Source organism: Cryptotermes secundus, unplaced genomic scaffold, assembly GCF_002891405.2.
Source record: "Cryptotermes secundus unplaced genomic scaffold, Csec_1.0 scaffold899, whole genome shotgun sequence".
NCBI classification, from domain to species: Eukaryota; Metazoa; Arthropoda; class Insecta; order Blattodea; family Kalotermitidae; genus Cryptotermes; species Cryptotermes secundus.
The window spans coordinates 137546-160113 of record NW_019731283.1 but is presented as its reverse complement, the minus strand read 5'-3'; the positions used below and the strand labels follow the sequence as shown (position 1 = coordinate 160113).

Genomic DNA, 22568 nt, shown 5'->3' with positions numbered 1-22568 from the left:
AAAAAAATATTTTGTATGTGTAAAATGAATACAGTATTATTAGAATTCAAATATGTGGAGCCATGTTAACAATAGTACAAAATTTTCATTATGAAGCAAAATTAGTTTTTGTCAACATATCTTAATAAGAGCCAGAAATGTTAAATATGATAAAAGTGTCTGCAGCATGGTTGACATTTTTCCCCTTTTAAATGGATTGTAGCAGCTGATGCTTTATTGAAGTCAGTAAGTTTAAAGTTGAATTGAATTAAACAAAAACACAAAAGTTGAAAACAATTTAAAATTTGACTGTATATATAACATCTCCAACAAATTAATCAGAATGGACTACACACCCCCTCCAAGCCAGTAGGTTACTAATGTCGTCTAGTTATACATTTCACACAAGTCTTGAGAAGCTGTACTTGGCATCAGGCTGTACAACTTGTTCATGTTACAGAGTCACTTACTTGAACTACGTAGGTACTCAAGACTAGGCAATTGAGCATCCCGACTGCATGTTTTGATGGTGTGCACATGGCCAACTTCCCCAGATCTCACCCGTTCTTTGATGTTGTTGAAAGCTGGGTCAAACCTCCTGAGAAACAGGATCATTCATATGCATTTATTGAGTAAAAGTTACCTTTACAAGCTACAAGCTACAAGAAATATGAGGCTGCTTATTTGTAACTGAACTCTGTCATACATTCACTTCCATGCATGAAAAAATAGGGTCTAGTTTATGTGTGCTGTTAACATTCCCAGTGTTTTTGCATTATTAACTTGTAATAGAAATGCTTTAATTATTGTCCCTAAGTTTCTAAATAAATAATGTTAATGAATAGGCATAAACAAGGGTCATCATTAGATGCAAAACTTAACATTGGACTGATTTTGGGTTTATATTGAGTTATTGTTTCTACGGTTTATTCTATTTGAGTCTCTTTTTTTCATAATTCATATTTCTGTTATATTTGATTCACACTTATTATATAGAAGAAAGCAACAGTTATTCCTTGTTTCTTTTCTGACTTCATTGATTTTCTCACTAGTTATAACTGAGATCATTACCATGGTGTTTAAAGTAATTCGCGTTTCATTTCAAAGGAAACTGTCCTACTTTAACACATTTATCTCCATGGTGTTTGAAGTTATGTATGTTTTATCACAGTAAGAGCCATCCACATCATATTTATCATATTTGATGATCATCCTTAGTGTTGATAACACATTGGCCTGAAACAAGTCCCTTGAAAGTGAATATAAATGTGGTAATATGTGATTTGTTTTTACTGTGATAAAACATAACTCACTCTTGTACCCTGAAGCTGGAAGAAGCATGTTCCTCTGAAACGTCAATAAACATCTATCAGACTACATGGCATCATGCCTTAGAACACAGTAATTTTCAAAACATTAACGATTTTCTCTTCCTAATTACTGGCACTGTAAATTGAAAATTATGCTAATCTAATCTACTTGTCCATCCACATTCACTTTATTTGTATTCTGTAACCTTTTAAAATCCTTTTTTATCATTACATATCAGATATATACTTGTTTTCATATTCTGTAAAGTTACATCATAGCAAACTCTTTCTTTCTTTCTCTCTCCACTTCATAACATTTTTTATATTCCACTTTCATACATTCTGTTTTTACACTAGAATAATATTTAAATACATTTGTCTTGTATTTTACTTTTCAACTTGATATACTTAGGTATTTTAATAATGTGACTATCAGATTATCTTTCCATTTCAGTCATAAAACCCAGCCCCATTATTTCTAATTAATTTTTCATTGCATGAATCTACATATGATATAATTTCTTTATTTCATGGTTATGTGTCACTTTCAATGTTCATTAATATTAGTCAATGTTTCATTAAACTCTCATAACAATTTCACTTCTGTTACTTCTAACTCCACTGATAAACATTCTAAGCTTTTGCTCAGAGACATTTAATTACATTGTGCTTACAGCAAAGGAAGGGAACCCATAACTTAAAAATATAAAAGTGTGCATGCACAGGAGTTTCTTTGTGTTCAGAGAGAGGAAAGATTATAAATTTACATTTCTAATCCTAGTTTTATTAACTCTGCATTATTGCAACCAGCAGAGCCCCACCTCAGGACACCCATCCACCTTTCAAATTTATTTAGTTGAGGCACAGGTTATATAGTCATGCATCACTGCACAGATATTTAGTGTTTAATGAGATGAAAGTATGCTGTCCCCATAGCACAATATATTCCCTGAACTGTCAATAGACATTCATCTGTTCAGAAACCCTCAATCTAATGGAACCCAGAAATTCTTCACTGCCATTGTGCCAGAGAGAGCATTTGAGTACACACTAAAGGAGAAGACTTGATTGATGCTCTGCACTGGATTCAAGTCCTGCAGAAAGATGAGTCGAGGCACAGCATCAGAGTCACCCAGAAAAAAAAACAGAGCAAAACATCACTGACACGAGAAGGAGCTCCCTTTTGAAATATGGTAAACAGATAATATAAGCTGCAGTGATTAGGATTTTGATTTGATTCTGTAACCTCAGAATCTAAACCACTGATTTTTTGGATATTCAGCTCTCATGCTTGAACATGCTTGAAATACTCGTAAAAGGATAGTTATATTTAAGGTAATGAGATATGCTGTGAAGCACATGTCATCCATACATGTGCTGAATGTGGCAGCCTTGTTTTAGAAGCCATTGAAATGTTTCAGGAACAGATTTGTTAACACTTAACGGGGTCCACTACTTCAGGCATTTCAGTATTTCACCAATCACCTGCAATAAAAATATATACAAGCCAGTTGCCAAGGCACCAGTAAACACAGTTTCATTGGGGTGACTCCACCGATGGGTTTCTCTGTAACTGTGAAGTGTGAAATGTTTTCCTGGTGGATCACACAACATGTAGGCCAGAATCTTAGTAAAAGTAGGTTTGTAGTTAGACCACGGGTATTTTATAACAACTTGGAAATTGCTTATTCATCAGAACTGAGATTTTTAGGTATAGATATTACAGAAAACCTTAAACGGAGTACCCACATCCAGTCATTATGTTCAAAACTTAGTAAAACATCCTACATAATTAAATCACTAAGAGGAGTTTTGAGTCCAAATATGTTAAGAAGCATTTATTTTGCAAAGTTTCAATCATTATTGAGATATGGCATAATATTTTGGGGGTGTGAAGGTGATAGTATAAAGGTATTTAGAATGCAGAAGAGGGTGCTGCGAATAATTAGTGGACTTGGTAAACGAGACTCATGCAGGCAAATTTTTAAAGATTATGGCATCCTTACGGTTACTTCGTTGTATATCTTAGAGGTGTTGTGTTACATAAAAAAGCACAAAGCAGATTTGATCCAGAATATAAATATTTGTAGTTATATTACAAGAATAAAGAAGGATTTTCATGTTCAGTTCTGTAGAACTACATTATTTAAAAAGAGTGTGGTAAATATGGGGATAGAATTGCATAGTAAGTTGCCTGACAAAATAAAAAACTCAGTGGGTTTTTCAGTTTTTAAAAGAGACTTAAAATCCTTTTTATTGAAACATTCCTTTTACACGATAAATGAATTCGTTAGTTTTAAATAAAAAGATGGATGGTGAAAGTACTCATATTTGGATGTCATAGCAAATCATAAGTTGTATACAATGATTTGTGTATTTGTTTTTTCTTTTTTCTTTTTCAAATGTAGTATCTACATATTGCTTAGGATTGTAAAATGTTGTTAGTATCCTTGGAACTTTGTAGGTTTGTTTAAGTTGTACTCCTGGATAAATCAATCAATTAATCAATCAATATAGTTCGTAGTATGCTTGTAACTATGTAGATTTATTTTGTTAACTTATATTACTGAATGACGTGTCCAAATGTTACTATGTAGCAAAACGGATGAAAATAAAATAAAATACAATACAATACAACCAGGTTGACCTACCATTGAGTCATTTATTACAAAGTATTCATCTGTTTACTTAGTCAGTTTCACTTTCAAGGCTTAATGTTGTGTATCCTGTGGACAAATTTAACCATAATAATTAGCCAAGGAGGAAATATATTTGAAATCTATTTGCTCAGTATTTACAATATGTAGGCCACTTGGAAAAAATTATTAACTCACTCACTCATATAGCTGAGCCCTTCTTGAGAAGCCGCCAATTGTGCAGCTACTGAAGAACTTCTCAATATTTTATGGAACCCAAAAGTTAATTCTCTGTTCACAAGAGCCCTCAACTGGTCTCTATCCTGAGCCAGATCAATCCAATCTATCCCATCCTATCTCTCTAAGATCCATTTTAATATTGTTCACACACCTACATCTTGGTCTTCCCAGTGGTCTCTTTCCTTCTGGCTTTCCCATATCCTATATGCATTCCTCTTCTCCCCCATTCGTGCTACATGCCCTGCCAATATCATCCTCCTTGACTTGATCATTCTAATTATACTTTCAGAAGAGTAGAAGTAAAAATGATTAACTGCAGTGCTAAAATGAAAACATATATTAAATGCAGCTGATGTAACCATGTTAATTCAGCATGCTTATATCATTACTATAACAAATTCTTTTCCAATGACGCTGTTACTAGGTAGCAAATTCTGGTACTAAATTACTGGATTAAGGAATGGAAGTAGGAATATGTATGATGGCATAAAAGATAAAGCTATCCCTGTAACAGGCAGTGGAGGCCCATAAGTTTGTGAGATGTCGAGGCTCTCACATTTTCTAGACAATCAGCTCGCAGATGACAGTGAGATTGTCAGCTTTATGAACCAGTTTCCCTTCCCCCCCCCTGAAGATTCCTGGTACCCATTTCTGTTAGAGACTGAGTTGACCCCAGGGCCATATTGTGATTGGAAGGATGAGGTTAATTGAAAAATTCAATGACCTCAGTGCGTATCTAACCCGCGACCTTCCAGCTTGTGGCATAGTGCCTCAACCAACTATGCTACCGTGTACATATGATGGTGTATGTGTGTTTAATTGTAAGAAAGGATGATATGTAAGGATATGTAAGGATACCCGTGACTTTCAGTATCTAATTTAAGCCATTCCCTGTCCTGTGAGATCTTCAAAGTCTTCTCTAATCATTTTCTCTGCTGACCAAGTCACAGAAAATATTCAATGATAATAATCTGTAATATAACAACATGAACATTGAACACAACTAACACAAAAAATCACCTTTGGACCAAATTCTGAGCTAACATAAAGAAATTCATATGTGTATATTCATACTTTGTTATTTCTCTATCAGTTTCAATGTGCCTGGTTTATTTAAGGTTTTGAAATTTTAGGTATCAAACTTATGTTTTTCAAACATAGGTTATTTTGTATATAAAGTCTGTCTAATTCCGAGGCTTTTTAGGTGATTCTGTAACAAATTAGTGTTTTACTATCTGCATGAACTGGGTTTGCAGCTATGTATGATTGTTTGTTGAACATATTAATAGTCATCATCCTTACATGGAAAACATCTCATTCATCCTGGAGAAGCATTGAAATTTTTAAACACAATATTAAATCATTCTCCATCTGAGTGAGATTTAAGATTCTCTTTGCAGCGACTATTAAGATTACTGTCTTCTGGGTATGACAGCATTAATGTTGGTATATAGGTATCAGCATTTCAGAGGAACATGCTGCCTCCACCTTCAGAGTAGACTTGCATCTTGTACCCAGAAGATGAAAGCAAACTTTCCTCCAAAATGTTAGTACCTGTCTACAAAATTATGTGGCATCACATTTCAGAACATAGTACTCTCAAAATGAAATCAAAAACATTTTAAAATGGTCAATCTGGATTAGACAAGATGCAACCAAAGCAGTAGTTCAGAAACGAGTGGAACATATGTTCAAAATGCACAACTGTAAAATGATATTCCTTTCATTACATGTTCTTAGAAAGTACTTTATAATAGCAATACAAATCCATCTCTTTACCTGCTCATAGCAAGTGTGACAGTTACAGTGTAATTATGTTAATATTATTCATTATCGAAAGAGTCAATTCTGTTCCCACCTTCGGGTGAGTGGTTGCCATTATAGTGGTCAAGTGTTACTACGTGAGATTGATATGAAAGCAGTTCTGAGTTTGATTCTGACTGTTGTCACTAGTATAAAGAAATCTATCAATATAGTGTCAAGCAGAATAAAAGAATAGAGCCAAGTTCTCAAATGTTATGTACATAAAGTATGCCTCAGACAATGGAGCATAATTATAATATAATTAATTAAACATTATCACAAACACTTAAAGAATAAAAACGGTATCTTACCTTTGGAAGGCACAGAATAGCAATTTGCCAGCCTTCTTAGCCTGTTTGTAGCAATGCTCAGCACTTGAGATGCTCTCTGCCACTGGTTTCTCACAGAAGACATCCTTCCCATGATTAAGTGCTGTGGTCACAATCCACTCATGTGTGTTAGTAGGGGTTGCCACCACTACAGCCCGCACTCTGGAAATGTGTTGAAATGTTAACGCAACTTAAAGCATGTCCCAATAGCGTGTTGTATCCCTGTTAAGATATCCTTTGAATATTATGTATTTTATAGGTATTTCAATATTTCTTGTTCCTTGTGGACCATAATTCAGATCTCAATTTGGGACATAATTCTTTTCCATTCTATCAACATGTTCACTACATTTACTCCTGTAGTATAATTTTACCTGTAACAGCAATCTACAGTTGTTTTCTTATATATCTGCATGTCTTTGATTTTTAAGTATAAGTCCTGCTACTGATTGGGAAGACAAAGGTGTAGGTGGGTGAACAATATTAAAATGGATAAAATATTAGGAGCTATAGGATGGGATGGTATGGATTGGATTTATCTGGCTCAGAATATGGACCAGTGGAGGGCTCTTGTGAACATGGTAATGAACCTTCGGGTTCCATAAAGTTCTTGAGTGGCTGCACAATTGGAGGCTTCTCAAGAAGGGCTCAGCTCCATGAGTGACTCCTGCTACTGGTCTAGAAAAATGCATTTAGAAGGCTTCAATCATTTTTCTGTTATTCTCTTTTTATTGAGACTTATGACTTATGATTTAAAGAGGATATTCTCATTTGAAGGAGAAAGCTCTAGATCGCATTAAGTGGAGGAACTGTTTTGGAAGAGACTGTGGACCTGTCGTCTGACAGATTACTGATGAATGAATGAATGAATGATTTTATCAAAGAATATATCATTCCATTATGATATATAGTTTGATTTCAGCATTCAAAAGAATTTTATTTTTCAAGGATATTTTTATTGTTCTACTTATTGTCTGAAATTCTATAAATTTCCACTTCATGTCATTGTTTTTACATATAAAGTCTGATAATCTTAGTAACAAAATTAATTAAAATACTCTGTTATTTTATTCTCTGTCATTATTTTTGTTGTTGTGTACTGTGCTCCTTGTAAGTCATTTCTTCCCTTTACATTCTTGAAATTTTAAAATTGTAATGCTCTTCCATTTGCAGCAGTTAACATACTGCTATCACATTCTAAGTTTTTCATTTTAACATTACATATAAACCATTTGATATTTCTTACTTCCAAGTTTAATGCCAATATCTGTGCAGGGATTTCCAGGCTGTTTCTTGAACATTTAATTGTACATGTAAGAGAGACCTCTTTGCTGAATAGACAGTTAAAAGTGGCTTATTCTTTAGGCTGCGGTGATTAATGGGTTATGTAATTATACTGCAAAGATTGTGTTTGACAGAAGAAATGTAAGGGTAACTTTGAACACAGTGAAAAGAAAGTGAGCATGTTTTATTTAAGGCATATTCTGATGTTTGTCTACCTGATGGAAACCTTCTGAGTCCTCAGTCAGGATAACTGTTTCATCTGTCAATATTTGTATTCTCAAATACAAGGTAAGCAGGTTATATCTGAGATAACCTGTTTAGTGTTGGTGGACGTGAATGACCATAGTCAGTTAAATTCAAATGAGTTGTTTCAGGAGAACACTTGTTTTCTGAGTGAATGGAAATATTTCTGCTTGGAAACATAACACATGGACGCTGTTGTTAGTACAGAAGACTTTGAATTAAGCAGAGCCTATCTGGTCTACAAATTTCAGCACTATCCCATGATTCGTAACTCAGTACATAACTTCATTATTTTATATTTCTATGCAAATCTCAAATCTTGGCTAGTTTGTTTGTCACATTTATATACTTCTAAATTATCTGTTTGTTAATTGGTTCATGGGTCATAATAGAGGGCACATTCATATGTTATAGGGTACATACTCTTCCTTATAGCCCTTTGCAGCGATAACTACTGTATTCTTACCTGGGGTCAAGGAATACTTTATCAGCATCATTGCTACAGAGGAATACTGTGTCATCTAGTTTCCAGTATTGCCTGATAGCATCCCACTTTTCCTGGACATCATCTACAATGTAGAGCAGCTTGACCCTAGGGTTATGAGCCAGCGCACTCAGGTGAATGGAACCTGTAGCAAAGTTCTCAGTTACTGGCAGTGAAACTTCAATATTGAGTCTGTAGCTATGTATATGTAGGGATAGAGAATTGCTAATGTTTTTAAAATCAAGGTAGTGATAATTAAGTGGACGGGTAAATGAAATTGGGGAAATAAACACATTCAAAATTTTGGTGGGTTACTTTTTGGTATGTGGCTACTTATAGGACTGAGATGGAGATAATATTGGAACGGATCTTAAAAAAAAAAAGCTGTAGATTATACTGATATGATTTGAATTGATGTGGATCAGAATGGGCTGGAATGATATACATTATTGAAGCTCTGGATTATGCCACCGGAGATTTAATGTAGAAGGTTTTTTTATTTTTATTCTTAGTTATTTAGTCATGCTATATCAGCAGCAAAGACTATTTACACCTTCAGTTGAGAAATGACAGGATGCATACTAGCATAAACTACAGTGTCTCTAAGTGAAATTCTCTTACCTGCTCGCCCCACACCAAACAGTGCCATCTGGACAGCTGTCCCTCTCTCTGCCTGCTGTAGTGCAATATCTTTCAGGAAACTGTGAGGAAGATGGTGATGCTGATAATTAGTATTAATTTCTACTTAAATAAATGTAGTCATACATACATAATTATGGACTTTGTCATGCATTGTACAGTTACATTATTGTGATGTTTCACAGTTGAGCACTCCTAGAATCCAATATGTCCTTAACAATGCTGTGAGCTCTCCTCAGTACTGAAATTTAAAACATTTTGAAGAACCTTTGTTATCACTTCTGTAGCCAGTAAAATTATTGGTACTGTGACAAAATATTCAATTTCTTCTTCTGCTGCCTTATTTTTCACAAATATTACATCTTCTATATGTATCATTGGGAACCAGGGTAGCATAGTCAGTATGTGACTGGCTATGGGCTTGATGACCAAGAGGTCAGAGTTTGAGTCCTGGTAGGGTGAAGAATTTTCTCTTCTCCACACGTTATCAAGACTGGCTCTGGGGTCCACCCAACCTCCTATCCAATGGTCAGTGGGGGCTCTCTCCACGAGGTTAAAGTGGCAGGGGCGTGAAGCCGACCACTCACCTCCAACTGGTGCCGAGGTCAAGAAAATAAGGATCTATACATTCACTCCTCCATATGCCTTCATGACATAGTGCTTAATTAGTTAAGCACAGGGCAACTTTACCTTTATTATTGGTATCGGTGTTGTTGACAAATTGTACTGTACAGTTTTCCTAGGCAATGGGTAATTATTCTGTGGTAAGCGGCCTCCGTAGTCTAGAGGTAAGGTTCCCACCTCATGACTCGTGGTACGCGGGTTCAAATACCCGGCGGAGGTCGTCGAATTTTTAAGGGCGGAAAAATTCAGGGAACAAGTCCTCCGGGAGGGACTTTAAGCTGTGTGTCCCGTGTCGTAACTTTACGGCACGTAAAAGAACCTCATATCCCCAAAGGGGATCACTGAGCCAAATTCCAGGACGTTTCCCGCCCAACAATAGTCTCTAAGGCCTCTGATAGATGGGGGAAACATTGTAGACATCGCTAAGCAAGTGGCCGAACTCGCTTGCTCGGCGGGACTGATGGTACGCACCATTTATCGGTAGGGTATAGAGACTGGTAGAATATCATAGAGGGAAGCACAATAGATCAAACTGGTCGCGGTGCATGGGGAAACCCACCCTCTCTAAATAACTAATAATTATTCTGTGGTACATGAAACGCTCAGTTATAAACAAAACCATCACAAGTGCCTGTCTTTGGATTTCTCCACCGAGGCATGTTTTGAGACTAAATGATTAATTTTATTTCATAGATTTTGTGATATCTTGGTACAATAGTTAAGTATATACAAATGTCATGTTAAGGGAAACAGACACTTTACTGAACAGGTTGAGAAATGTAAGCATAGTGTAACAATTCTGGTGCGTTGACCCCATTACTGTCATTGCATTTTCAATTAATACTGACCTATGATTCTCTCTTATGAACGGTGTAAAACATCCAGGCCAGAGCAACAACATCCGTTATAAACTATCATCAAAATCGGCCCTCAAATTGATAAGATGACGCAGCGTAAAATTATTTCTTCTTTAACGCAAAAATAAATTGGAAACTCACAGGAAAAAAGTATTGTGAGCATAATGTGCGTTTCTTGTTTCTCTACAACGTCTGGTCGTAAGATATATATATATATATTTTTTTTTTTGCTCAGATAAATATTTAACTAGTTGGGACCGAGATTTTCGGCACGAAATTCTTCATGTGAAGTGCCTGTTATCTGTGACCGATTTTAACCAAACTTCAAGTTGGACAACAAAATTTAATCAAACTCTCCAGTTTCAAATTTACCCACAATCCTTTTCGCGGTTCTCGAGCTCTTATATTCGAAAAAAAAAAAACGGTAAAAGCTTATGACATAAGCAACAGGGCGTTAAAATATTTTTTATTAATGCAAATTCTTCTAGTTTTGCCTAATGTTCTTTTATATATTATAACTTTGTACAATAACCTAGTTTGTTACTGTGATAAGTTACTGGCCCATATCCAGCCCCGAATCTTGCTTGTCCATGAAGGCTCAATAAGATTATCCATAGCTATTCTAACACGTAAATAGTCAGTGTTTAGGACCTACATAATACGACAATATGATTATTGTTATTGTTATAATTGTTCTTATTATATTTTATATTTTTTCTCTCTCATTTATTTCTTTGTTTTTAAGTCAACGTCATCAATAAATACACCAATATCGTTGTTAATATTAATGAGGTAGCAGCATTGTTGTAATTCATTATTAGACTGCACGTAACCAATTGTGACTTTCAACTCGTGTGCATTTCATCATGCATTGTGAATTTAATCTGGAACATCCAGTCGAGGATGGCACGTTATTTGAAGTCTGACTTACATAGATCACTGAGGTCACGGTTCAAGGGCCAAGAAGGCCCACCCCTTATACATTCATTCATACCTCTTGTTAAATGTGTACAAAAAAGAAACTTCTTTCATGCAAAAGTCACGGATCAGAATGATATACAGCATAGTCATTTGTTAGTAGGAGGGGGGGGAGGTTGGGCTAAAATCTTCAATCCTACCTCCAAAATCTGTAGTACGTTATGAACAAGAGGCTACTGGCTTTATAGAACTGAGCTGGACAGATTGTGTGATGGCTGGAGAAACATTAATATCAACAGCCTTTTCTTTTCGCATAATGAGAATTGGATATAGAATTTTAGTCGGAAAACATTAACAAGCTAGATGAATTTATATCCACACTGTGCATGGGAGGGCAATATTAAAATGAATTTTAAGAGAAGATACTATCATTATGTGAAATGTATTTGACTGACAAGAGGTAGGACCCATTGACAGTCTTTCGGGAACGTAATGATAATTATTTGGATTTCACAAAACGCGGGGAAACTTATTCATCAGGTGAGCAACTATCACAAAATTCAAGATGCACCTAGCATCTGGCAACGTGCAAAGCCACCATGTCTGAATAGTTGTTTTTCTACATATGGTACAGTAAATATATCTGAACAGAGAACTTGTTAATAAGCCAGGTTCTTTGTTTTAAATTGTTGCTTAAAGTTCTATAACATTTCTGCAGATTCCAGCGCCATCATGATGAACGCAACAAAATAAGAGGCCTGTAATCAAGGAATCAGTGCGCAGTTCATTTTATTTCATCGCGATGGCGAGCGAATCATTTCGTACGAGAACCATCTATCTCTTGCACTCACCTGGAGTACAGGAAATCTGCTACCGGTGCTTTAGGCAGCTCCTGCTTGTAGGGAGAAGGATCCTTGAACTTCAGAGTAGCCATTATTCTGGACGAGGAAAGTTGTTTTTAAGTTTAAAATAACACAAAATTAAGTTGGAGGCAACGAGTCACAGAACTGTGACTTGCCACGTAGAAAATGCGTTATCGCTCGACCACTAGACTACGAACAAATATGGCGTTCCGGAATTTACTCAGTGGATTATACGGTATTCTAGACCTGGCGCCAACATAAATGAGTAACTCCTTCAGCCAATAGCAAGGGACTTATTATACTGACCGACCAATAAAAACCTTCGTAATAAGAACGACGACGTCAAATATTCCGTAACGCGGACTACTTATTTTTTCTTTTATTTCCACCACGGAGAAAAACTTCCATGTACTGTATTACAGGGGCATGTCTTCAATTGTTGACCAGAAAGGAGAAGAAAACAAAGTATCTATTTATTTATTTTTAGCTCATTTATTGGTACTGCCAGTGTCAGACTGTAGGCCCATATCGTCGAATGACTGGATGGTAGTGAATAATTAACCAGAAAGAAGCGGTCGTGGCCTGATTTCAGATACTATTCCCGGAATTTTCCAAGAAGGATTAAGAAAAAACACGAAACACTTCAGCCAAGATAGTCGGTATCTTGACTGAGATTCGAACCGGTAATTTCCGGAACACAAGACAGTAGCATTACTACTGGAATCAATTTGAGTGGTGTAAATGTAAAGTTTGGCTATTATTTTCATGCATCTTGTCGTAGAAAGACGAAGGAAGGAAAGCACTGTAGGCCAGCCAATCATAAGCTTTTCATAGTGAACCAAGTTCTTATAATGAGAAGCTTCTTACTGGCTTATTATGCCTGTTATTTATTTGCGTCTTGAACTCATGAATATGTGTGGGGGGATTCTGTTAGCACGTGGCATGTGAGTCACTGACCGAAATATTCCAGAATATCGGTAATATAAATCGGAGCTTTAGATCTGACACGAATTATATTTGTGTTTATTCTGCTAAATATGCATTAACATAAATATATTTAAGACAGCTATGAATTTTAATAATATTGTATGTTGTGTTTTCATACGATAAAATTTGAATTCATAGCAGAGGACCCATATGGACATGTAAGCATACATATCTACACTTCCCATTTTTGAGCTCTAATTTATGTGAGGATCTTTATTGCTTGTTTACTTTTATAAGATATGGAATAATAGATGTATTTACTTTAGCATTCTGAACATCAGTATTGCTATTTAATCGACAGTAAATTATTAACTTAATATTCCCTTAACCTGCTGAGTGGTAATTTCTTTTCTCTCACCATTACATTAATTCATTTTCATCAACTACATAGATTTCTCTTCCTCTTCTTGTCTCTCTTAACGTGCAAGCCTCATTACTAGTTACTGACTAATGTTATTTCTTATTTCCCAACGTTTTGTGATGGACCTTACATATGTGTGAGGTATAGTGCGTCAGACATTCAGTTGTCTTCATTTAGCCTCCCCTATTTCAGCTTCTGTGGTCTAGTGGTCAGCGTTCCTGGCTACAGATCCAGAGATCCGTGTTCCATTCCCGGCGCTACCAGATTTTTTCCTGAGAAATAGTGAGTCTGGAACGGGGTCCACTCAGCCTCGTGACGATAATTGAGGAGCTGTTTCAAGGAAATAGCGGCTCCGGTGTAGAAAACCGAAATTAACGGCCGTGGGGATTCGTTGCGCTGACCACGCGATACCCTCTGTCCGCAAAAGTTGGCACTAACTTCGCCGACGGTCGCTCGGTCGGTATAGTTCGCTTGTGGACTAAAATCACGGAGTTTGTTTTGTTTTGTTTCTGCTTCAGCTTCTCCTATACAGTCTGAGTTACTGGCAGCTTCATGATATAAATTTAAAGGAATATTCCCTTCGACAGACGAGGCTCTGCAGGCTGATGTATTGCATGACTATTAGGACTTATCTTACGGCGTGACGAAGTGCAATTGACTCCTGCCATTGATTACAGTGTGGTTATGTCACCACTGTATCTGTTGTGGAGGACATGTTATGTATACTTCAATTCACCGCATTATGGCAAAGTAAGCATTCCAGTTGAAATGGAATAAATTCCGCCGTCTAATTCCATTGACGCCGGTCACGGTAGCCGAGCGGTCTAAGGCATGTACTGTCTTGGCTCGCTTGGAAACCGGGATAGTTGGTTCGAATCCCACTCAAGGCATGGATGTTTAGTTTGTGTGTGTGCGTTTTTCTGTGTTTGTGTACAGGTAGAGGCCTTGCGACGAGCTGATCACCCGCCCAAGGAGTCCTACCGAATGTGTAAGATCTAGAAAAACCGAAGTGAACGGAGAAGTTCATGGAGGTAGACCTAGGCCCACTGGGGCTGTAGTGCGAAGGGGGAAAAAAAAATCCATGACGTAAACATGGCAGGGCAACTATTTCTTCCGTTATGAAGGAAATGTCTCTACCATATTTATTTATCTGAATTATGGAGATATAGTCATTGCCTGTGGAGTGGGGGAAGTGAAACTAATTAATGCTATTTACCTAGTTTTAGCAATTCGCTCTGATTATCATGAAATTAAAGCACCCAGATCACTGTGATTTAACTTATTGGCTATGTCTGAGGTGTGCGATGTTCCGCTACGGCTGTTCGGATTAGCTTGTGGTATTTAGCTGGTTCCTACTTTGTACCGGGAGAGCTGAGTCGACCTTCATCTCTGCAACTAGAAACTGTTTTCTGAATTCAATGGCCTTCTGATAATTGCTTTTGTCTCTGTGCTTTCATATAACCAGCTTTCTCCCTAGGAACAAAGGAGCTACAAGCGTTAAAATGCTGAACATCATATGTAGAAACCGCCCTAATGGTTGCAGTTTGTTCTAATTTTTTCAGTGTTTAATAATAAATTTTAATATATGTTTTATGAGGAATGATGTATGGTGCCAAGTCAAGGAGGACGAGGTGGGCAGGACGTGTAGCACGAATGGGGCGAGGAGGAATGCATATAGGATATTGGTGGGAAAGCCAGAACTAAAGAGACAACTGGGAAGACCAAGGCGTAAGTGGGTGGACAATATTAAAACGTATCTTAGAGAGAGAATGGAATGATATGAATTGGATTGATCTGGCTGAGGATAGGGACCAGTGAAGGGCTCTTGTTAACACGGTAATGAACCTTCGGGTTCCATAAAATGCTGGGAATGTCATTATGTTCGTTGCTGGTGGCCGAAAACGTTTCCTATGAACACACATCGTAACTAAAAAGTAACACAGATTTGTAGACTGATAGCCTTCTAGATAGAAATAATTGTAATTTGAGCTAGGATTTTCGAAGGAAAATTGTAAGTGACATCAGGAACACTGGATCCTTGCATAGTTTGTAGGGAGAAAGGATATATGCTTACAACAAGACAGGTATAGAAATTTATAATTTATTTACTTTAACTTACAGAACTCAACATTATAACATTTCCACCTTACAGAGCCTCCATGTAAGGGGTTGTAAATTTTGAATACAGAATTTCCGGTAGTGTGAAATGGTAGCAATTGATCGCAAGAATATGGAATACTTCTGACTAGATTTCGCTATCTTAATGTCCATCATTTATCTCTTTCACTTCGGGGGCAGATCTTCGGCTTTCCATGTTAGTTCTACAGACTGCCCCAATCTCGCTGACTCCTCGCAGGCTGAGGCAATTTTACTAACGGCCAGTGTCTCATGTCCCAGCACCTTCAGCATATCCTTTCCTACAGCAAAAACAAACATAAAACGAAATTACGGTCCAACTTCCTTTGCAGATTATTAAAAAATATTGGAGGTCATGGGTTCCCATAACTTCGTATCAATCACCCTCTCTGCGAACAGTGTTATAATTCGGTAAAGCAAAGTTGTTCCTGTGCTTAACAAATTAAACACTACGCCATGAAGGCGTATGGGGGAGTGGATGTTTAGATCCATATTTTCCTTACCCCTGCACTAGTTGGCGGTGAGTGGTCAGCTTCACTCTCCAGTCGCTTTACCCCTAGGGGAAGAACCCCGGTACCCATTGGATAAAAGACTGGGTGGGTCCCAGAACCGGTCTGGAAGACGTGAAGAGGAGAAAATTCTTGACTACAGGGACTCGAACTCCGATCCCTCGGTCTTGCAGCCCGTAGCCATTCGCCATACCGACTACGCTATCCCGGTTCCCGTATTATAATACCGTATTACTTCGAATATAAAACACACATATTTCACATTTTTTTCCGTTGAAAAATTGAGGTGCGTCTTAAATTGAAGGAATCCCCCCCCACCAGTTTTTAAAAACTAGATGCGTCTTAAATTCGAAGTAATACGGTATTTTAAAATACTCTTCAAACATTAGAAGATAGCCTAATTTCGGACCACTCTGTAGACATAAAGCCGAAAGTTCTTCTCAGAACTTCTTGTTTTCCTGTGTCAGGCTAAAGCTTCCATAATCGCATTTTAACTCTCTTTTGTCCCTAAGCAAATGAGGCTTAACACGTGGCGTCTCCTGATACAGGATTGCAGGACCTTTAATTTCGTTATATAAAAATGACACATGTGGCTGTTGCACTAAGCTCAATGACAACTTTCTCATTTGTTTTCAAATGGAGCGGGGATCAAGTAACGCATCAATGACGGCGCATGCGCCATTTCGTGCGCCACGAAAGGAAACACGTGTTTCCGTTGTGACATGTTGCACGAAATGAATGTCAATTACGCTCAATGCCAAGCCGTGCTGGACGACATACCCGTAGATGATAACGGCAAATTCCTGACCCTCTCCACAACACCCCCTTTTCGAATTCATGACCTATCTCTATCGGTCCAGTTATAATGATCCGTATGAAAGCCTCTCGTTGGTCACGGTAGCCGAGCGGTCTAAGGCATGTACTGTCTTAGCTCGCTTGAAAACCGGGATCATGGGTTCGAATCCCACTCAGGGCATGGATGTTTGTGTGCGTTTTTCTGTGTTTGTATACAGGTAGATGCCTTGCGACGAGATGGTCACGCGCTCAAGGAATCCTACCGAATGTGTAAGATCTAGAAAAACCGAAGTGAACGGAGAAGTTCATGAGGTAGGCCTAGGCCCACTGGGGCTGTAGTGCCAAAGAAAAAAAAAATGAAAGTCTTACGTATAATTATTCACAAGAAGACTAAACAACAAAGTTACTCCATTTCTGGCACGTCTCCAACGAAAGTTCTATTATTTTTGTCATGTCTGTCCTCATCTCAAAAATTGGAGATTCGATGGACGGATTTTTATGAAATAAGATACTGAGCAGTTTCGCTAAAATTTGTTGACGTATTACAGTTTCTGTTAAAACCGGATGAGTAACGGACAGCACATGAAGACCCTCATGCGTTCCGCGCTCATCTCGACCGTAATTCGCTAATTTTTGTATTTCGGAGCGGAAAAATGTTTCGAACAAAAGTTGTAGACAGAAAACAAGAAACATCCAGTACATCTTCTACATGTATTCGGATTTTCGAGACAATTAAGTAAGAGAACGCGAATGCAAGCGAATTGTTACGGTATTGGCGCATTTTGTGACTTAACTTTCACTTTGGAAAGAGTTTGTGTTCTACGTACAGTTTCTTAAGAAATTATTCTGTGATGGAGGGCGTTACTCACTTATGAAAGCTACAGCTCAGTTGGTATAGCATTTAGGCAAATGGACGGACGACACAGCAGTCGGGGTTCGATTCCTGGTAGAGGCTAGATATTTTTCTCTTCTCCGTAACGTCTTGACCCGCTCTGGGGCCCAACCACCCTCCTACACAATGGGTGGGCGAATTGTCTCCCCTGGACTAAAGCAACAGGGTTGTGAAGCTGACTGTTCACCTCCACGTAGTGCAGAGGTTGATAACTGTGGACCCATGCTTCCACTCCTCCATCCTTCTTCACAGCATGATAATTAATTAAGCCCAAGAATAATGTTACACTTTTTAACCTTTACGTGTCGGTAATAAATTGAAAAGGGACCGTGAAGAATTGTAAATTGAATTCATAAGGTTAGATTAAAATGTTATTCAATTCAAATCTCCATTTTTAAGGAAAACCATAAAGGTTCATTTCTTTGAGTCTGATGATGATAGATCAGACTCATAGAGAGCATTAAGACCGAAGTTAAATGAAACTTATTAACAAGTTGAAAATGGCCGAAAGAGAAGTTTGAAAAAACAGCTTGCAAGCAACATGAGTGGTAAGATGTATGCATATTTCGGTTGGAATACGTTTATTAAATAAAATGTTCTTTGCTATTTTTCTTATCAAATTGACATTAATATTCGTTTATTGCAGACACAATCGGGTTGATGCAAAGCTACGTAACTAACAGGATCAGAGTTCATAAATGACAGGCAAAATCGGGCCATGACTAAAGAACGGAAGGAAACTGCTCATAAAGAAGACAGTCCTTACCTTGAATGAGGCCGCGCCATAGCTCAAGCGGTTAGTCGCTGGCTTCCCACCGTGGCGGCCCGGGTACGATCCCGGATCTGGTCAAGTGGGATTTGTGGTAGACAAAGTGTCACTGGGGCGAGTTTTCTCCGAGTACTTCGGTTTCCCTTACCAATCTTCATTCCATTATCATAATCACACGGGACAGGCTACAATAGGCCCATCAGTGGCCGCCGTGCCGAGTGGACCCAGCTGGACTCCACTCCCCATTAAGCGAATTAAAAAAAAGAAAAATAATTACCTTGAATGACGTCGAGGAAGTGTTCCATCTCGTTTACGTATGCGAGCTGGTAGCGAGATGAGAAGGAGAAGTAGATGGGCTCCGCCAAGCGTCCCCTCAGGCCTATGTGGCTTTCCATCCCACACATGGGGCGCTCGTTGTTGCACGTCAGCATCCCACGCGGCCCGAACACCTGTGACACACGTTACAGCATGTGCCGAGGAAAGGACACGTGGAGTTCGCAATGCAGCGTGCCAGGAAACAGGAGATCCAGGTCTGGTCTCTGGCCTCTCCCTTAAGTCTCAGATAAGCAAGTCTTGAGTACTGTCTTCTGGGACATAACACCGTGTAGTGCGTTGAAAATCAACCGATGTCTCGGAGGAACATATCGCTTCCATCTGCAGGGTCGAAGAATAAGCCGAACAAGAAAACAGCGTGAAAGGAGGTGGCAAGCAGAGGACCCTGCAGATGGAGCCGTTATAACTACCGCTGTGAGAACCTGATATCCTACTGAACATACTAATTTAAATTAATAGAGATGTAGACACGAAAAGGAATACAGAAATTTGTAATAAACAAACACTTAGAAATGTCTGTTTACTCTTCACCTGACTTATTCATGATCATGTAGTGCCAGTTACTAAACTCTCTGGCTTCTGTTAGCCTCTCTTTTTAACGATGTTGTCAGTATATACGGTGTAGCTTGATCCGGTTACTGGTGAAAAATGAATGAGAAAGATTCGGAAGAGAGCGACCCAGGCATTTGCCTGGATAGCGTGAGGAAAACCAAGAAAAGTCTCAACCAGGCTTACTGGCCTTCCGAAAGAGGTCCGAAGTTTAGAGCGTTTAACTTTGCTCAATCGGCCGCTCTTGACAAGAGAATCTTATGTCACGCGAAAGCCCTGGCTTGGACATGCAGCAAATGTTAATTGATCGAATGGTTGAAGTTCAGTTCTCATTAAATTGACTGATTTTTTAAGGATTGTCAACCCACTGAACAGGTCAAATAACTCGAAAATTTCTGCTAAATGTCAATTAATTTAGCCTGAATTTGGTCTTGGCATCTTATCTGCGCTAGAGATAATTGTTATATCACCTTGGATTCTTTAATTATGCAGTGCATATTCGCCGCACCTCCATGAGCCGATCGCCATGTAAGGACGGTGTGGAACTCGTGTAAGGGAGGAACTTGCCCATGTGTACATCCACTTCATTTTAATTGAAGCAGAGAGAGGGCCTACCTCGAGCCGCTGGTCGTAGCCATACGTGGAGTTCCTGCTGAGGTCTATCATGCCGAGGGTGCCACTCGGAAAGCTGAGGACCACGGCCACGGTGTCATGGTCGCCTATAGCTGCTATCTCTGGAGTGTGGGCGTACTCATGAGCAGTGACACGATGCGGGTATTCCCCCAGAACCCAGCACATGATGTCAATGTCGTGGACTGCGCAGTCGTGGAAGATTCCACCTGAATAACAATGCATATGGAACCCATATTGAATAAGCTCTACAACCGAGGAATGGGTTTCGATCGTCGACAAGGGCAGAGATTTCTTCCCTTCCATAGCACACAGACCGGCTCTGGGGCCCACACAGCTTCCTATTCAAGGACGCGGCGGGCTTTAGTGCTGGAGGCAAAGCGATCTGGAAATAAAGCTGACCACTCATCTCCATCTTGTGCCGAGATTAACAATGCGCGAAGCTATACTTCCATTCCCGCGGTCTTCGTACAGTAGTGCTTAATTAAAAATGGTGATAACTCTGCATTTTCCTTTACAACAATACTATCCCACCCCTTTATTTGTGAAAGTTTCAGGTTTGGAACCGTACTGTCTTCAGGAATATGATGTCATGTAGTCCTGTAGCTGATTATCAATGTAGACTACTCTTAATAAGGTGGAAATAGGTTCTTCCGAAATGTTGATGATGATCTACCAGGCTACATGGCGTCGCATCCCAAAAGACAGCGATCTTCATAGTCACCGCCGTAAAAAAACATAAATCTTCTACTCTTAGCTTAGGTCAGGAAATGGTTAAGGCCGCGCCATAGCTCAGGCTGTTAGTCGCTGGTTTCCCACCTCGGCTGCCCGGGTTCGAGCCCGGGTCTGGTCAAGTGGGATTCGTAGTGGATAAAGTGGCATTGGGGCAGGTTTTCTCCGAGTACTTCGGTTTCCCCTACCAATTTTCAATCCACCAATTGCCCCATCATCTGTCATCTGGGGCTGGTACAATAGGCCAGAAGTGGCCGCAGTACCAAGTGGACTCAGTCTCAACCCAAAAATAATAATAGCAAATGGCAACGTCTGTCTGTCATATGGCGATGGAGGCGGCCAGGGAAAGACTCAAAGACTTTTTGGAGTTCCTGGACAGGCCGCTTCGTGTAATACTGAATTTTGTCCCCGCCCTAGATTGAAATCAGCGTGGAATTGTACCTGACGTGCGTAGGTAGGCGATAGTGGGTAGCGGCGAGTCTCTGCTGCACACCTTGATGGTCTGGACGTGCCCGACCTCACCTTGCCTCACCCGCTCCTTGAGGAGCGAGTACGCTGGATCGAATCTCCTGCACACAGCCGAGCGTCTTTAGTTGAAACTTGAACAAACACTATTCTACCGAAAATAGCCACATCCAGAGTTTAACGGGTACCACAGTTACTGTCCGGAACCCTTCTTAGAACCACTGGAAAACTTGTCATGCCTTCTCACAGGATACACATCTTGCTGCAGTACGACCATGTGACCAGATAGACGTTTCTGTATCGAATTGATTACGGTATTTACGCATGTATAGGCCCACATTTTTTGCCAAAAATTCAAGAGGAAAACTGGGGTGCGGCTTATATTCGAAATATTCGAAATCACACTTCATTTAACAAAAATTATATTCATAATTAGTAATACAGGGTGTTCTACTCCTGAAAGAATATTACAAGATTTTTTTTCTCTATAATTTCTGTCTGAAAATTGTGCTGCGGCCTATACATGCGTAAATACGGTATTTGGCGTGAAGACTAATAGCCCGCAGACCGTTGGAGGAATTTATAACAGAACCTCTTTTCCAACAAAAAGGAAATATTATGTCAACACGAAACCAATGTTTAGCTTCTAATATAGAATGTCCGAGTGAAAGGCATTAAAAATTTATATCTCGGAAAGTAATTGTCATACACGTATCCGGTTTATCTCATCGAAAGGAAAACCCTGTAAGTTTATTTTCCATGCCCAGCTAACGCGCATGCGCCGCCACATTTCTGCCATGTTAGGAATCACTTTGACGGACTGATGGCTGGGAGATAGATCGGCAGAACTGGATCAATCGCTTGGCCTCCTTGGTCTCCAGATTTAACCCCACTGAATTTTTTCTTGTGGGTTTATATGAAGAACGTTGTCTACCAGGTTAAGATGAACGACCTGCAACGCCTGAAAGCCCGCATAAGGGACACTGTGGCTATGGTAACACCAAACATGCTGGATCGTCTGGATATTTGTCGTGCCACCAAGGGAGCCCACGTTGAAATTTATTGAGAAAGTTATATACTCAGAAAAGAACTTTGATAATTTCCCTCTGTAGTGGTGTAACCCATAAATGGTAGGCTGAGCCATAACTCAAGTGGTTAGTCGGTGGCTCCCCATCGCGGCCGCCCGGGTTCGATCCCGGGT

General features: G+C 39.0%; 2 protein-coding genes across 3 annotated transcripts in view; both read right to left on the bottom strand.

Annotated features, from left to right (window-relative positions):
• LOC111866930 (myo-inositol 2-dehydrogenase) overlaps positions 1-12441 on the bottom strand; it is an 18412-nt gene extending 5971 nt beyond the window's left edge. Inside the window, exons 1-5 of the mRNA XM_023856307.2 lie at positions 12198-12441; positions 8930-9009; positions 8291-8453; positions 6280-6459; positions 450-577 (exon numbers count right to left, since the gene is read on the bottom strand). Of these exons, the coding sequence (XP_023712075.1) occupies positions 450-577; positions 6280-6459; positions 8291-8453; positions 8930-9009; positions 12198-12280 (634 nt within the window). The 5' untranslated portion in view covers positions 12281-12441. The remainder of the gene's footprint in view (positions 1-449; positions 578-6279; positions 6460-8290; positions 8454-8929; positions 9010-12197) is intronic.
• A 3201-nt stretch (positions 12442-15642) lies between these two features.
• LOC111866943 (uncharacterized oxidoreductase YrbE) overlaps positions 15643-22568 on the bottom strand; it is a 31039-nt gene continuing 24113 nt past the window's right edge. For both annotated transcript variants that reach the window (XM_023856330.2, XM_023856331.2), the window contains 4 exons: positions 21344-21471; positions 20156-20379; positions 18936-19107; positions 15643-15974 (listed from right to left, as the gene is read on the bottom strand). In XM_023856330.2, the coding sequence (XP_023712098.1) occupies positions 15841-15974; positions 18936-19107; positions 20156-20379; positions 21344-21471 (658 nt within the window). In that variant the 3' untranslated portion in view covers positions 15643-15840. The remainder of the gene's footprint in view (positions 15975-18935; positions 19108-20155; positions 20380-21343; positions 21472-22568) is intronic.